The sequence below is a fragment of the Misgurnus anguillicaudatus genome, chromosome 18 (assembly GCF_027580225.2).
Source record: "Misgurnus anguillicaudatus chromosome 18, ASM2758022v2, whole genome shotgun sequence".
Taxonomy (NCBI): Eukaryota; Metazoa; Chordata; class Actinopteri; order Cypriniformes; family Cobitidae; genus Misgurnus; species Misgurnus anguillicaudatus.
Window position 1 is genome coordinate 30,975,233 of NC_073354.2, and position 18,392 is coordinate 30,993,624.

Consider the following 18,392-nt stretch of genomic DNA (forward strand, 5'->3'; position numbering starts at 1 on the left):
TTCTGAGTGAAGCGCATAAAACACAGCGGATTGACACATAAGAATCCTTTAATGCTACTGCCAAATACAGTAATAACGATGAAATGTTCACAGTAACAAAAAAAACTATACTGCTTAACATTACAGAACTAACCATACGACAGATATATCATGGCTATTGAGATTAGTGAGATTAACACATCAGGCAAGCACTTCTATACCATATACCATACGTAAAGAATAGCTCCTGTGACAATCTCCGATCTTTACTAAACCAGTAAAAACATGCACATAAGCTGCAATGCAAACCAGCAGCGTGAGTTGATAGCGATACTGTTGAACAATATAAAAAATATAGTGAAATGCAGGAATGACAAACTTGTGGACAGATGGTACCAAAAACATTCTGGCAAATAAATATATCATCATTTTGATGAATATTTACAAAAAAAAAAAAACAGGTCACCCGATGTCCTTTCAGATATCCAGCTGTGCAATGTCAGAGTTGGGCAGGTCTGAGTTCAGTTCACACATGTAGAATAGGGTGGCCTCGTTCGCCTCTGCTTCTGTAAGCGGCTCCAGTCGGATCAGAGAGTTGCGAGGGGCTTCGGTCTCGAGGGCTTTCTCCAGCAGATCCGCAGACTCGTCTAGGCTCGACCCCAGTGCAGACTGGCTTAAGTTTTCGGCTGTAGGTGGGGATAGAGGGGTGCTTCCATCCAGCAAGGCCAGCAGAGGGCAGGTGGTGTACTGAATCAACTGCTTATCTGAATTGAGAAAACCGACATGTCAGTGAAAACAACACAGCACAAGGTATAAATATAGTAGATACTGGTCTGGCAAGGAACGTGCAATAGTTACCTGCATTATTAGAATCAGATTTTCCATTTCGGTCTTTGTCGATGTCATGATTTGATTTCATGGCAGTTTCCTGTCAACGGTAAAATACAACAAATTTTTTTTCAATAAATAGACAACTGTAACTATCTTTAAAACCTTTAAAGGGACACTCCACTTTTTTTTGAAAATATGCTCATTTTCCTTCTCCCCTCGAGTTTTTTGATTTTTACCGTTTTGGAATCCATTCAGCCGATCTCTGGGTCTGGCGGTACTACTTTTAGCATAGCTTAGCATAATCCATTGAATCTGATTAGACCATTAGCATCTCGCTAAAAAATAACCAAAGAGTTATAACAATAGCCAATGATAGTATGCAGCGCCTGAAGGTAGTCCCCTTGGTAACTTTAAATAGCAGGGGACTATTTTCGGGCAGTGCGTAATATCATTGCGCCTCCTGCAACCATGTTATGGCAGCAAAGTCCTTGATTATTACGCCAGAATGAGAGTATAGTTCCTAGCCATATCTGCCTAGAAAATCACAACTTTTATTTTCCCGTCTGTCTTAGTACATGATGTAACTACAGAAGAGTCAAGTTTTAAATAGAAAAATATCAAAACTTTGGTTGTTTTTGGGCGCGATGCTAATGGTCTAATCAGATTCAATGGATTATGCTAAGCTATGCTAAAAGTGGTACCCCCAGACCCGGAGATCAGCTGAATGGATTCCAAAACTGTAAAAATCAAATGTTTAACTCTAGGGGAAAATTAGCCTATTTTCAAAAAAGTGGAGTGTCTCTTTAATGATGGTATGACAGAATTAAAATAAAATTTAACAGGCTGTCCATGAAGCATTTTCCATAACTAGGGCTGGGGTACATGATGAAATATTTTTACCCAACAAAGGTTTTGCATTTTTAAAACCTTGCTATTGTATCTTTTTTTATTTTGGAGAGATTTTTTGGTAAAACTACATCATGTATCAAAATCTATTGCTGCTAAAATCTCTAAAACTACACTATATTATCAGCTTGACTTTGTTAAAGGGACACTAAATACAGAAATTTAATTTCTGCCATTGTTTACTCACCCTAATGTTATTATTAACCTGTATAAAAATGTTGTGCAGCGGAACACAAAGTAAGAAATTTGGCTAATGTTTGAACTGTTTTTGAGCACCATTGACTGCTATTTTATTATTATTTCCTACTATGAAAGTCAATGGTGCTTCTGTTTCCTGCTTCATTAAAAATATTTTTTGTGTGTTCAACAGAACAAAAAAAATTTATACAGGTTAGTAATAATAATAATAATAATAATAATAATAATTTGTTAAATTTATATAGCGCTTTTCTGTAGCACTCAAAGCGCTTTACATATGAATGGGGGAATCTTCTCTACCACCACCAATGTGCAGCATCCACCTGTTCTTGTACCAACATGACAGTGAGTAAGTGATGACAGATTTTACATTTTTGGGTTATCCTAACTATCCCTTTAATTTCTTCCTAAGTATTATCTGAATATAAAAGATTTATTAACTCGTTCTCTTATCAGAGATTTTTTTTTAAATGCCAGCGCCAGCATTTTTTATGATTTTATAAAACGTTTTATGCCTTCCAGAAAATGTTCTTCTTTAAATATATAAACATACAATATAAGACCCTCTGCTTTAAAGGGACACTTCACCCATTTGCATTAATCTTTGTATAGTTAGAACCCCAGTCGTGTTTTTGAATGGTCGTGGATCATTTCCTCAGTTGCCACTGAGACAGGAGAAATACAGATTTCAATGTTGCACTTCCATCTTTCAATGATGTAAAAATCATAATTTTGCACCATTGAAGGAAGTGCTATATCTTTGTTGAGGGAGTGAGACTACAAACACCCCTTTTCTTGGTCAGATAGGCACCAAATTCGAAATCTATTTTACATTTCGACTACAAATATGACGCACTTTCAATAAAGATTAATGTTTCTACAGGTGAAATGCTCCTTTAAAAACAAACAAACAAAAACCCTGTTTCATCCTACCCTCATTTGTTCTCTTTTTATCAGCTCTCAAATATGGGTAGGTTTCTTAAAAAATACCAAAAGCTGAGATAATTGCATTTTTGGGGACTTTTGATAGAGATCAGATTTAGAGCAATGATCAAAACAAACAGTGTTTTTCTGTTTGACCTAAGGGGTTGCTTCTGGGTTTTATAAGTTGGGTAAGAGTGCCACCCGGTGGATAATAGCGGAAATGGATTGCGTTAAAACTCGTCACTGACAGGGAAGCGTTTTCTCTTATGAGTTAACTTGTCAATGGCGGGTAAAGAGTTAAAAACGATCTTGACAGAAAGAAATTGTTTTCCAGGAAAGGTCAGAAAGGAGGTATTTAACTTAAAGAAGTTAAATTAGATTCAGTGTTAATCTTGCATTTCCATAAATAAAGTATTTCATAATTTCCATAAATATGTGACCCAGTCTGTGATAACTCAGCTAAAGTTTTTTGTAATTTACATAAAATCCTCCTATCAAATGTTAACAAGATTCTGTGAAAACTGATATATTTTATATTGACTTAGGTCATGTCAAAGATTGAATTCAGTAAGTGAAATCAAAATTTGATGCTCTTAATCTCAAAATTAGATTGAGACTTTAACCTGGAATTTCACATATCTGTGCTCCCTTTATTTCGATAGCCCAGGTAACAGGGTTTAATGGTTATAGTTTAACATGACCACACATTCCCACAACAAAAATGAGTGAGCAGAAAGAGATTATTTACATCCAAAACATACCTCTTCAATATCTGGGTCAATGCTGAAATGTTTCCCATACAGCATGGACTGAAAGTCCTCCAGACTGCAGTCAATGCTATCCAGATAGTCCATCAGCTCCAACCTGTGGAGTTACAAAAAATTACAAACTCCTAACTGGTACAACATTAAAAGGCTTATTTATAATAATAAAGGCTACATTTTCTGCCCAAAATAACTTATTGTTTGTCAATCATCTGTTGCTCATTGATGTTGAGAACATTTACATTTAGCCATTTAAGCAGATGCTTTTATCCAAAAGCAATTACTAAATTTTTTAACTAAGAAGCTCATGATAAATACAAATAATTAATTTGCCTCATACCAGCCTACTTCCAGGTTCCCACACCTTAGTTAATTTCAAATACAAGGACCTTTCAAGGACTTTCCAGGTCCAATACCCTCAATTTCAAGAACTAAATGTGGAGACAGATTTCAAGCGAGTGCAAGGTTGCATCGTGTTACCTTTTAAGATACATTGTTACAGTTCACTTTCGAGGGAACTCTCGCTGCGTCACTGCGGTGACAGTTTGGGGACGCCTCCAGGGGTAAGTGCGTCTGAATGTGTATATCAAATTCAACCAATGATGAGGCTTAACGACAAAACAGGGTGACGTGGGAGCCAGGAAGTATATCGATATCTGAAATATTGCCAAAGACTGAGTTACAGGGACGCAGGAAGTATAGCAAGGGAGACGCAGCGTCTCGTTCATACGTAACCCGAGATATGTGTCAAACACAACTATGCAAAAAAGCATTTTGGTATGAATCAACATTCGCATACAGAAGATACAAGCATTTAAAGTGTACAGTTTAGCACGTGTGCTTAAGTCTATAAATTTTATGATATTATCCTACACTACACAGGGAATAATATGGATTTTTTCCCAGAAAACTTCTTGCATAAAATAGATTCAAGCACTTTTTATGACCTGTATCTATGTATGTATATTTTCAAAAACTTTCCAGAGCCTTGAATTTCTCCCCCAGATTCACAAACTTGAACCCTGCTACTTACTTGCCAAGAAGGTTGATGTTTTGTGAAATAGCACCATTTTCACTGAGAATGGAGTCCATCAGCTTGAAAGGATCCTCTAAACTTAGACCTGAGGGTTTGTTTAATTGCAGGGCACTGTTGCTTGGTGAAACATCAGAGACGCTTTTGGTTGCTTGTGCTTCTTGTTGAACAGTTGAATTTGTTACAGTGCCATTTATGCTGTCGTCTCTTGTGGGGGGGCTGCTTTCGAATCCGACTTCCACGATTTCAGCATCCCTGCAAAAACACAAAACATGAATTCAAAACCCAACTTAGATAAACAAAAAAACGATATTTGAAATTAATATCATATAATATAAACGCTCACCCTTGATCAACTGCTACGGATGTGCTATCTGAAACTTCCAGATCTTCGTCGGTGACATCACAGATGATGACTTCATCGGAAATGTCAGAGCCGTTCTTTATCCCGTTAAGGCCATTTACTGCGGACTAACGGAGAAGATACGAAATGAATATCGAACGAACAAAACATGAAGCTGTGATATTAAATAGTAATATTGTAATTACTGTATATTATTTTATAAATAAATCATTCTCCCACCAACGTGAATTTAACAGACGGTCCATTGCACATTGCATTTAAGGTTCGTTTCCGTGAGCAGGACACTTTTAACACAAAGTCTCATTAAGAGAGAAAAACGCAGGATAATAAACAGCAACATTACGGTTAAACAAAAAAATTATGGACAAGGAAGGCGAGGCGTTAGTACTTTGCATGGCTCTACGCTTACTTTGCTGTTGTCGATGGTTTCTTCAAAAATCTGCTGGATGAATTTCGCCTTCTTTCCATTGCTGTTCAGTGCAAGCGGTCTGGAATCACACATAACCAAAGACTACATTGCTAAAAGAAAAGTGAAAGCATGCAATTAAATTGCAGAATAACACACAACTTGGTCTCACCTCTTGCGTTTCAAGTTTAACATGCGATTGTTCTGAACCAATGTAAAGATGAACTGCACCAGCTAATAGAGACAATGCAATGAAGCAAAAAGCAATATTAGGTTTCAATAGGTGTGTTGACACAAAATTGTTGCAAAACTAGTGCAACGTACCTCCTTTATGACTTGTTGCTGTTGCACGTGTTTCTGTCTGAGGTCTGAAAGCTCCGTCCACAAAGCTTCATTCTCTCTGAGGAACAGAAAGGCAAACAGGATTTTTACATTCTTGTGCAAAAAAAAAAATAATCGCAGTGTGTTGTGTTTTTGCGTGTGGCCATGCAAAACACACTGCTGCAAGCTGCGTCTCATTTGGAAATATAATAAAAGACATTTGCTTTAATAAGTACCACTGATCATCTCTCTGTTGCCTTGGCTTCATACAAAACTGGATTAAATGTACACAGATAAGACAACTGAATGCACACAAGACTACTCCAATACCTTTTCAGGGTGGCAAGTCTAGCATCCATGTTCTCTTGCTGCTCATGGACACTCTGTACACTGGTAAGAATTTTAGAGAGGTCATCTTGTTTTATTTTGCTCTCCTCGGGCCGTGCATTTGATACCTATAAGGCATTAAAGGGGTGGTTCAGTGGTATTTCATGCATTCTGAATTATTAACAGAGTTATAGAGTTGTTTCCTCGTGCTAAACGTAGGCAAAGAAAAAAGCAGTTGGGCGTGTTACAGAGTATTTTTGTGCCGTATGCACTTCAGGCACAAACAAGGGGTTCGTATAAGTTTCTGAACGTCTTTTTCGATTACGGGTCCAGCTGACGTTTCAGGGGTTTCTATACGCATTACCGCTGATTGCCCACCCGTCAATCAGCGGGAGACGCTAGAACTTACAAACAGCACATCACGTGATAGCTTTGTTTAATTTCAAAACTCAAATGGCACGAAAGAAGAATTTTTTTTGTTTCTGGATTTAAGAAGAGAAAAGCCAGCCTTATGGAAACAATAGATATAGTTTATTATCCGGGGTTGCAGCGGAGTTTTGCGTGTGTGTTTGATGCGCTGGATTTCATTGAAAAGTCCCAACCGGGTCATGAGTTACATGCGGTAAGTAAGACTTCTGTGTTATGTTGGAAATAGGCGTGTGCATATTATATAAATGACATGAACATGTAGTGAATCATAAGTTAAACAGTGTTGTATAGGTGTTGCATGACTCGTACTTACTCCTCCTTCATTTTTTTGTATGTTATCGGAAAGAATTGGTAAAGCTAATCTTTATTTTATAAATCTGATTAAACTAAAGACTCTTCGGAGATTTTATTTTAAAAAAGCCCAAATTGACCGGCCATAAATAAGAATTGGGTAATTTTTGCTTTCCAACATGCGATCAGCATCCGGCTAGGGGTGTAAATCGGACAGTTCATTACGATTCGATACAATATCGATTTCCTCCGCCAGCGATGCATGGGGGTTTTTGCCGATACATCAAACGCTACAAATGTGCGATAATTTGCATGCGATATCATGCGTATCTCGTCAGTAAAGCAGATTCCTTGATTAGTAGTAAATCATCATCATCTGCTTTCAGATAGAGCAGCATTTACTACACAAAGCTGTGTAGTATCGCAGGCGATACGTCCGCGATAATTAATGCAAAATTGCCCCGACTGTCAGTGAACTACGGCTTTGTGTAGTAAATGTCGCTCCATCTGAAAGCAGGTGATGGCGATTTACTTCTAATCACAAAACTGGCTTCACCGACGATATGCGAAATGACAATAACATGAAATTATCGCGCATCCCTATCATACGCTCAATTTTTATATTATGTGCCTAGTTAAGCAGTTACATTTTTACTTAATGTAATTAATGAAATTCAACTAAATTTTAATTAAACTAAAAATTAAACATTTTTTGAATCTCGATTCAAAATGGAACAGTTACAATAATTAACAATAACAAACTAACAAAATAGACTTTTTTAATAAAGGAAAATGAATAATGAGTGGCAAAATATGACATAAAATCAAGTTTATGATGGCAACTGTCAAATTCTTTCAGTATTTTGTGCCATAGTGACAATCACGGAGGTAGTTTTAGAAAAAAATATTAAATTGAAAAATAAACAATATAAAAAGTAAAGCTGTTAAACTTAAGCATTTGATCTGTCTCACAACTTCAGATATAACATTCAATCAAGTGCTGGTCACTTTTGAGAGATATTTTTTCTAAATAAATCAACTGATGAACATGTTCAGGAGAGAACTGCGTTTTACATGGACAGTATCACATACTGTGCCAAACACACGCCCGTCTTCTGTCTGCTTTGTTGATGCATCGCATTCACTTGCTGACGCTAGCAGATGAAAATAAATAGAAATGCACATTTTGGCAGAAATGGTAGAAAGTGTCAAAATAAAATGTACCTTTAATCGATTGTTACACCCCTACAACCGGACTGCTTTTTTTACATTTTGGCCGATCTATGTTTGGGACGCAAAGCTGTTATGAATGAGTCTCTGGAGGGAAATGTCTCGAGGAAAGTCTAGATGATTTTCTTATCGCTGCATAAACCATTTTGCAAGATGTAAACAACACTGGTCCAGGAGCACTTCCTTTTTCAGTTTTTTAACACTGAACAAAATATTAATATAAGTTTATATTAGAACAAAATACAACCAACAGAAACTTTAGAACTGAATCAAAATGTAAAATAAATGTGAACTATAAAAACAACAGGAAGTGCTTCTGAACTAGTGTTGTTTACATCTTGCAAAATGATCTATAGACCAGTTCAAGAGATGTAAACAGCACTGGTCCAGAAGCACTTCCTGTTTCCGTTTTTTAACACTTGATAAACGTTGGGATAAAATAAACCAACAGAACATATAAACCTGAATTAACTGAAGTTAAACAAACATCTTAAAGATAATAATATATGTAAAATAAAAAAATAACTGTCACAAACTGTAACAGGAAGTGTTTTTGGACCAGCGTTGTTTACATCATTTGAACTGGTCGTTAAAGTGCTGTTAACAGAGTAACCATGGTAACCCCTGTATTTTTGCTGTTAAGTGCCATTTACTGTCTAGAGATTGAATTTGCGTTTATATTCAGTACGTACAGGCCTGGTTTCACAGACAAGGCTTATCTAAAGCCAAGGCTAGGATGTTTAAAGGGACACTCCAATTTTTTAAAAATATGCTAATTTTCTAGCTCCCCTAGAGTTAAACATTTGATTTTTACCATTTTGGAATACATTCAGCTGATCTCCGGGTCTGGTGCTAGCACTTTTAGCATAGCTTAGCATAATCCATTGAATCTGATTAGACCATTAGCATCGCGCTAAAAATAACCAAATAGTTTTAATATTTTTCCTATTTAAAACCTTTCTGTAGTTACATCATGTACTAAGACCGACAGAAAATTAAAAGCTGCGAATTTCTAGACAGATATGACTAGGAACTAATCTGTCGTTACATGGCTGCCGCAGGCGCAATGATACTACGCAGTGCCTGAAAATAGTCCTCTGCTATTGAAAGATACTAAGGGGACTATTTCAGGCACTGCGTGATATCATTGCGCCTCCTACATCCATGTTACAGCAGCAAAGTCCTTGATTATTACGCCAGAACGAGAGTATAGTTCCTAGCCATATCTGACTAGAAAATCGCAACTTTTAATTTTCCGTCTGTCTTAGTACACGATGTAACTACAAGTCAAGTTTTAAATAGGAAACATATAGAAACTCTTTGGTTATTTTTGAGCGTGATGCTAAAGGTCTAATCAGATTCAATGGATTATGCTAAGCTATGCTAAAAATGGTACCGCCAGACCCAGAGATCGGCTGAATGGACTACAAAAAAAGGCAAAAATCAAATGTTTAACTCTAGGGAAGCTGGAAAAATTAGAATCTTAAAAAAAGCATATTTTATAAACACGCCTTGGAAAAATACATTACTGGTATCTTGAGACAAATCCATGGCACTTGTATATTTTAAGATCTAACAGTTCAAGTTATTATCATTTAAGACAACTCAAACATGTTTTAGTCCAGAACTAGCCCTAAACCTTGTCTGTGAAAATGGGGGTTAGTGTTTTTGTTTGTGCATCACAAAGCTTAAGTTATACCACTCTGTTTTTTTCCATTACATCTTGAAATGCTAGAAAAATTATACCTTTATAATAATTTTATATGCTTAAAAAAGACAACATCTTGCCTTTCGCTTGATATTTTCTAGCAGGTCATCTTGTCCATGTTTGAAGTATGGATGTTGGAATTCAATCGGTCCATCTCGCTCCTGCTTCACTATGCCAGTGTCGATGTGCATCACTTTGCGAAAACCATCTGTTGGTATAGAAACAGAACAAAAGAGAGAAAGAAACAGATTTTGCTTAGCTGTAATCGTAGATCCGTGATGATCAAGGTAAATTTCTATGCATAGGGAGCAAAATTTACTTACACATGTTGAGCTGTCGAACAAAGCTGGCCATGTTGTTATGCTTGAAAAACTTTGGGAGGATCTCTTTAGCAAACCTTTGTTCATTCAACACAAGAAAACTATTCCCTTCCTATTAATAAAAAAAGAGAGAGGGGTGTCTTTAAAGGTACAGCACAAAATAAAATTTTGTGATTATAATTATAATCTAGAAGAGATCTTCTGTTATAATGTTTTTATCTGTATTATCCCAAAAGTCATTATTCACTAATAAAAGGAGTGTGTGCCCATTCTTCAAAAAATTTATAAGAATTGCTGAATATTTTGGGATCTATTACTCTTATAACGTTACATAAATAATGTGCCAGATTGTTATCTAGATGTTCTACTAGATTATAATCTGTTACATTCCATTTATTTTATTATACATTTAAAGGTGTAGTGTGTAACACTCATAAGGATCTCTTGACATAAATGCAATATAAAATACATAACTATATTATCAGTGGTGTATAAAGACCCTTCATTATGAAGTGTTATGTTTTTATTACCTTAGGAGACGTTTTTATCTACATACACAGAGGGTCCCCTTACATGGAAGTCGCCATTTTGTTTCTACAAAAGCCCTTAACGGACAAACTTTTTTACTTACTAACTGTGTGTCTCAATTCGTTCCCTAGCTCCCGAGGTCGTGAATCAGTATATCGTGTACACAGGTTCGGGCACTGGTAAGGACCCTAGCTCACTTCACATTGGGACAATGTTCACTTATTTTTCTGTCACGTGGCTGCAAGCGCGTTGTAATCACTCACAGCTGTTACTCATCAACAACCGGCAAAACCAACATCTCTCTGACTTAATTTTAAAAACAGTACATTGTGAAAAATGCTGTCATTATTCTCTTACATATCTGTGCATAAAATTGGAGGCATTATAATTACATTTTAAATGTAATAAATATATTTACAATTTAAAAAAAAATATTATTATTTTAAATATTGAGTAGATTGTGATCCCTTACTGTGTAGCAATGTGTGTTTATATTTACAACTAAAACAAACGTTTGTCTTTATAAAAGTTCTGGAACATTTCATAAAGTTTATTGAGTTGGATCACGTGATGTTCGGTTGGCGAGCTTCAGAAAAGGTCACGTGATTTCCGGTTAGGGAACATAGGGATCATCGATGGCCCTGTCCCAAATGGCACACTCCGGACTTGTGGTCCTCCTCAGAGTCCACACTTTGATGACATCACGTAGTCCAGACTTAAGGGACCCTTGATGCGAGTCCACGTGGATGCACCCGAGTCGTATTTTGGGACTCAAGCGTCACGCTGGAAATAGTAAGAGAAGTCGCCCATCAGTGTGAACTCCTCCCTTCCTTCGTCTGATTGGTCTGATTGCCCTTTCGCAAGGACTTCTGGGTTGGCAAAGTCCGCGAAGCCTGCTGCAGTGCGGGCTTCGCTGAAGACCGCATGAAGGGGGCAAAGGAGGCGCTGATAAGCACAGTTGAAAGCGTAAAAATGACAGACGGGACACCCTACGGACTCGTAGACTAAGCGAGCACGCGCAATTTAAGGCCACGAGACCGAAAGTCCGCATGAAGTGCGCCATTTGGGACAGGGCCGATGCTCACTGGTTTTTGCGTTGCATTGTGGGAATTTTTAGGGAACGAACGTTCCAGTGCACTGAACGGATTTTGCGATTGAGACAGCCCTTAAAATGGCTGACTCCCTGATCAGTGCCCTGACTACTGAACAAGGGAGCTGATTGAGACACACGGTAAGTTGTCTCCAACGATGACATGGTTGTCCGGTGGCGGCTACCGTAGCTTCTCTATGCGTTTCGGTGAATTGTGGACTGAAACGTTTGTTGCAATTTGCAACTTCACCACTAGATGTACTAAAATTTACACACTCCACCTTTCAAAAACGCATTAACCCCTCAATTCATCCATCCATTAATTCAGTTCACACAATTTCTCTATTAAATTTCATATATTTGAATACTTATAAAATACAGTGATACTGATTTAACATAAATCAGCCTCATAAACACAAATCTCCATTATATACATGCACTATAATTCATTTACTTGCATGTTACAACTGCATATTTATGTGCAAATATGTGTTTCTGTCTGAAGAACTACACATTTGTGTAAAGAATGACAACTCAAATGAAAAAAGAAGGAAAAAGAAAAAGCAAGTCTTAATACTACTACCCAAAAGACAAAACACTAACTACTCAGTACCCGGATCACAAACAAGCGTGTCATTCTGAGCTAGGCTACGATGCTAACATTTACTTCTGTTTTTCTTTCGCGTGCGGGTGTTTAATTCTTTCATTTTACCTGACTCCAGCAAATGAATTCATTCGTATCCGAATCCTCGACGAGGGTCCAAAGCTTCGTGAGAAAAGCCGGAACGTTGGAGTTGTGTTTCATTTTGCTCAAATGAAACGTTGTAGGTTATAAATAAGATCGGTCGGTTGGATTTTTCGTCTGGTAGTTAGACAAAACACGATCTTAGCGAAAATAACTACGCAACTACACAACTTCCGGTTGGATCCGGGAGCTCTGATTGGCCCGTTGGACCGTTACGTAAAATCGCTCACGTGTATGGTCATCTCGTTCATCTGTATGGGTGGTAGGTAGCCAATAAAAACGCCCTGTGGTTGTGCTGAGGCGCTGATTGGATAGTTCTCCTACTCAAGAGACACCTATTATGCGGCGCTGGACAGACCGATCTTTGACAGTAAAATACCGCGAGATGATTCGAAATCCACGCTTTTGAATCGCTCTCGCGGTACTCTGATGTCATCCAATCGGTCAGCGCAGTGGCCGCATGAAGAAGAATGCGCAAATGTAAACACGTCGTTGTTGTGTTCTGCACCTTTGATTAAAAAGGTGTTTAACTGTAATGTTTGTTGCCCTGTTAATATTTTTTTTGAAAATATTTTACATTTTAGTTGGATTTATAAATCCAATTATATTTATATAGGATTTATAAAGACACTTTAATTTCAAACATTAAGAAAAAATATCGTTTCTTTCCTCTGACAAAAAACACGTGATCACAAATGCATGCATACATATACACACACACACACGCACGCACGCACGCACGCACGCACGCACGCACGCACGCACATATATATATACACATTAGTTTTTTTAATCATTTATTATACTTATTTCTATAATACATTGTTAAATGTCGTTTCCATGATGAAAACGTATCCAACCAAAGATCAATGTTTTTAAATGTTATATATTTGTGGACAAAAACAGTATAAACAGAAAACGAACCCATACTGTTCACTGGAGTAGGCCATAAAATGTCACTTCTTTATTCCCTCACTAGAGGTCAGTATTACATTGCATTAATACATACGAAATAATCTACAAACTTCAGATATTGATGATAGCTTGTTGTTCTGCATGTCATTATACTTATCAAATACAGTCATATTTTTCAAGAACATTAGTTCATGCTAAAATACATAAAGCAGATTGCAGCAAAAGTTGTGGTTGAACACTTAAAGTAAGGGGTTAAACTGGCAGTGTGCGTAATCACAAGCGAGAGAAAATGTTTCTAGATCAAACTTTTTCCTCCTCAATGCCCTTGGGTTTTTTAAGGAGTATTCTAACCATGCAGCTGCAAACAAAGCCTTCAACTGCTGCCCTCCAAACGTTACCTCTCACCACACATACACACATGTGATAGTAATTTCAGTTTTAGCTGATGTTATAAATAACTGATTATTGTGCTTTTAAATGCTTAGCACTTGATTTAATTTGTTAAGCCAGCTGCAAAACAAATTGCCTTCTGAGAGAAATAAAAGACTGTGTTTAATTAACCAGACCTGATTTTGGACCAAAGTAACTGGAAGAGGCCTACCAACACCTTAATGTTCAACTTAATGCTAGACTCATAACAAAGAATTAATCTGACAAGTCTTACTAATGGGAACAGACAGTAATATTACATCAAAAGATTACATCAAACGCTCTTTGCCAAATAGCCATAATTAGAACATTCTTTAAGTCTTGGTAAGAGAGATTATAGAGACTTTAAGTATCAGTGCAAATTATACTTAGATAAGTGATTAAACAGTCATATATAGGCTACATATATATTGCATAATATCTATGTATTTATGCATAACACCTTCTTTTTTAAATGAATGATGGCATACAAATTATACAATAAAGATCTAAAATGTTTGCTTTTGATAGCAAGCACACAGCATTCCGCCGATTTGTATAAAAATGCAAAAAAAACCCTTTAAAGTAAATTGTATTTAGCAAAGTGTCCTTACACCAAATTTAAAATATAATTTTAAACATTAATAAAAACTACACAGCATTTTTGATCTGTCACTGCTCTCTATCTCTACACTTTACTTTTAAATATAAAGCATACAATTTTTCATCTTTTTTTTTCATTTTTGTGTGGGTCCATATCCCATCTTTGCTTAAATATTTTTTTTACCATTGAAAAAGTCGTATTATTTTAGATAAAATGCACATTCTGAAGTCCATGTTGAGATCAAAAGTTACTTTTCTCATTTTCTATTCTTTATATTTTATGATATTGATTTTATGACTGTAAATGTCAATTTAATGTTCAGTCCTGCTACCATTATTTATTTGATATTATTGGTATATTTTAAAATAAAAAAATTGTAAATCACTAGAATTGTCTTCATGCTATTAGCCCATTTTAAATGCAGCTATATTTCATATATTTGCAAAATCATTGCTAAAAACTCAGCCCTGTTACTTTCTGCCCTGTCAAAATGCCTCCATCCTTCATTAAAAAACCACATTAAAAATAAACTAGTTACCTGAGATTGACCAATACTTATTTTGAAAAGTAAAATATGTGTGTTATTAGATTTAGTGTCGTCAATTTTGACGAGTTACAACATGCAGATGGCACAGATTCGGTCAAATGGCTCATATATGATTATACATTTTACCAAATTGAGGTACAATTATAGATAATAACTATTTAGGTAGATTACAGGAGGGCTACTGTAAATATTTGCACTTTTCAGAGAGCTCAACCTAAAAATTCTCTCATAGCTGACATCACGATGGGATAGATTATATAGATTATACATAGCACCTTGGGTTTTAGGGAAACAGTAAAGATCTTGTGCCAACAACACACTGCATGCACAATTATATTTAGCCTACTTGCATGGGTGCAGTAAACATAAACAGTTGTTGAAGTCATCAGAAGTCAGGCACAATGTATCACTGAACCCATTTTATGAACCGACTCTGATGCCTTCAGGTGGGTGCTGAAGCAGTTTGCACACTTTCTCTCGCCCTCTCTTTTTGTCTTTCATTTTCTTTAGTTTTTTTCCAACAGAGTTGGACCAAAAGGCCTGGAAGGAATTGATATTTTCCATTGGATGTAGAACTTGGACCCCTGTTTTATAGTTGTTGTTCCCTCTCATTATTTGATTAATCCTGAAGTCTGAGGAGAACTGAAATGAAACAAAGAAAAATATATTAGTGTAAACCTCAGCAGTTTTAATTTTTAACCTAATGAATAGATAAGTTTGCATTATGCCATGCAGAGCTGCCAAGGCAACCGTTTTTACTGCTTTTCAAAACATCTTTGATTAAGTGAAACTGAATGGCAATGCTTCTCTGTATTAATTGGTGCAATATTCCCATATTCCACCACACAAATTGAAATCAAATGATCTCATCATGCAACCAGTTTGTGTTTTCGAGCCAATGTTTTAAACTGCAACAATAAAACACACCTTACCAGTTACCTATAGTGAAAGCTTTTTTTACTCTGAGGAAGTTCTTTTTAAAGAGAACATAAAATTCATTTCTTTTCTTTCAGCCTGGTGAGATTTGGAAATGGATATAGACGACATGCTGGCCAAAGGCAATAAAATATATGTTTTCACATTTAACTTCAGCATCATGAGTCTTTAAGTTTAAAAAGAGACGTCGCCACGTATGACCTCACAAAGTCTATAAAAGGTTAAATTGGGTGAAGAAGTGATTTTCTACATTAAACAAATGAGCGAGGTTATAATGACTTGATGCTGATATTTATTTCAATATGACACCCAGTACTATGTGTAAATGCTAAATTAATTTATAAATTAATTTAATGCTTGAATGATTATATAATTGGAATGATTAAGTAAAAATTGAGTTTATTAAACTATCTGCATTAGCATAAAGTTTAGAAGCCATAAACCAAACTAATTACGTTATTTATTCAAGGCAAAAAAATAAATAAAAAAACAATAATAATATACGTAAGTTTACACCGCTTTTACGTTGGAGACGCTATTGCGTAGTCCAAGTGACGTAATCACCGTAGATGCACTCGCGCAGTCGCGGTCGCGCCGTGAAGTGCAATAGATTACATCGCCATAGGTGAGTTACTCTATTCGTTATCCTCGTTATGCTAAATGTATTAGAGATGAATCACAAGAAAAGTCAATTCATCACGCTCGCGAATGTTGATGTTTTCTTTCTGCCTTTTTCTTTAAACAAAATTTCACACAAAACAAGATTTGCACCGATAAATGCGCGTTCCACGACTGCTCGAGGACAATATTCTTCCGCAAACAAAATAGTTCTTCAGAAACAATTCAACATAGTGCAACAACATGGCAGTGACGCAGGAATTCTGAGGTAACGAGGTTACATGTGTAATTAACAACGGCTTTATTTGTGTTATTATCTTTTGATATGTCTTATAAGACACATAATTAATAAATGTGTTAGTTCTTTTGGCTAAATATAGTATTCATACATGTACATTTTAAGAAAATAAGCCTGTTTTTAATGTTAAAGACAGAAGTTCAACAATACTTAGAATAGGTATGATGACAAAATTTGCGATGTAGACAGGACGCGATGTAGACAGGACGTTCGCTATAGTCTATTACCAGAAATGTGATTACCAAATTTCCGTGATTTATTAAATACCTTCTCCTCCATAGATTTAGAGTATCATGTTTCACTACCAAGATAAAAGATATAAATTCATGTCCGCCTACCTTTCATTAGTGTCCAGAGTTTAGTGGAAGCACACCGGCCATTTGAAAGTGACACAATTTTTCAATCAGTTGCTGTGAACTAAAAACACCTCCGGGTTAAAAGCTCAAAATACCTTCCGGTGGTTGGACTTAATGTATTTATTGCCGTATTTATTGTTGTATTTATTAAAAACATACTACAACCATGCAGCGATGAGTAGATATTGCATGAGACGCATCGTAAAAGTCCGGCGGGGGCGGAAACAGATTTTATGCTTCAGAATTTCGACGCGCGTGCCTGCGATGTAAGCATTGCTACTTAGAAACAATACTTTTAAGAATAAAGTAAAATGTAAATGTAAAATATGTCATTTTAATGTCAAAGTTTTTATGTATTTTTATCTTTTATAACTTTTTTATTTATTTGATTAATTAGTTTATTTGTTGAAACCAATTAAAAAATTGCAAAATTAACAATTATTTCTAACGCAACTCACCTGGGCCGGTCAGAATTTAGTAATAAATGAAACACACCCAACTCTATTTACTTTAGCACTGGCAGCTTGTGACTGCTATTCCGATGGGCGCAAATTCAAAATATGGGTTCGTGTATGGGAGTGTCATGTGTGTTGCTCGTGTTTTCAAAATATGTGTTTGTTGCATCATGTGAACCATGTGCATCATGTGCCCTGTCAAAACAAGCGCCCGCTGCACACGCGTCAAAACCGTTTATGATAAAAGAGACGCTCATGTTCACAAAATACACGCAAGACACTCCCTTAACAGTAAACTCTGATTACGCATGACATTATGTGAGTTTTTGGCAAACGTGAGCATCTCTTTTATCATAAAACCTTTAGACGCATCTGCAGCAGGCACTTATTTTTTTTTTAATTCTTCATTATTTGTTCATTCTTAATGCTGTACTTCCTCCTCAATACCCTGTCGACCTGTTCTGTCTACCTCCTTGTCAGATTTTATGTATTGTATGTATGGACAGGTTGATGGATAATTTTGCTGGTACCTGTGACCACTTGACAAATAAAGTGATTGATTGATATTTTGACAAGACACGTGATGCACACAGGTTTACTCGACGTGCCGAACACATATTTTGAAATTACGAACCACACACATGATGGGCTACATGCATGTTGTGACGAACTTCGCATCGTGCGAAAAAAGAAGTCACCGGCCGCCACTGTACTATAGCGCAAGTTTTTACCATTTTCATCCCTGCCAGTCCTGGTTTCCATTTAAATAGCTTCGCTTTTCTCAAAATTTCTTCTCTGATTCATCTCCATGATAATGAAGTAATAGAACAATTTAGTCAGCATGTACCCTGTTCACTCCAT

The 18,392-nt window shown here is 36.3% G+C and overlaps 2 protein-coding genes and 1 long non-coding RNA gene across 6 annotated transcripts in view; 1 reads left to right on the forward strand and 2 right to left on the reverse strand.

Annotated features, from left to right (window-relative positions):
• The window catches only part of fabp7b (fatty acid binding protein 7, brain, b), a 425,484-nt gene that overhangs the window by 65,638 nt on the left and 341,454 nt on the right, over positions 1-18,392 (reverse strand). The window lies entirely within an intron of this gene.
• Positions 31-12,619, reverse strand: hsf2 (heat shock transcription factor 2). The gene is made up of 12 exons (XM_055185279.2): positions 12,362-12,619; positions 10,035-10,143; positions 9,792-9,919; positions 6,057-6,181; positions 5,730-5,805; positions 5,578-5,639; positions 5,409-5,487; positions 4,982-5,106; positions 4,636-4,890; positions 3,600-3,702; positions 838-907; positions 31-743 (listed from the first exon to the last, which is right to left on the reverse strand). The coding sequence occupies exons 1-12, from the start codon at positions 12,452-12,454 to the stop codon at positions 457-459; spliced, it is 1,512 nt and encodes a 503-aa protein (XP_055041254.2). The 5' UTR covers positions 12,455-12,619; the 3' UTR covers positions 31-456.
• The window catches only part of LOC129429324 (uncharacterized), a 170,457-nt gene continuing 168,431 nt past the window's right edge, over positions 16,367-18,392 (forward strand). For all 4 annotated transcript variants that reach the window (XR_012358722.1, XR_012358723.1, XR_012358724.1 and 1 more), the window contains exons 1-2: positions 16,367-16,429; positions 16,568-16,690. This is a non-coding gene — a long non-coding RNA (uncharacterized lncRNA). The remainder of the gene's footprint in view (positions 16,430-16,567; positions 16,691-18,392) is intronic.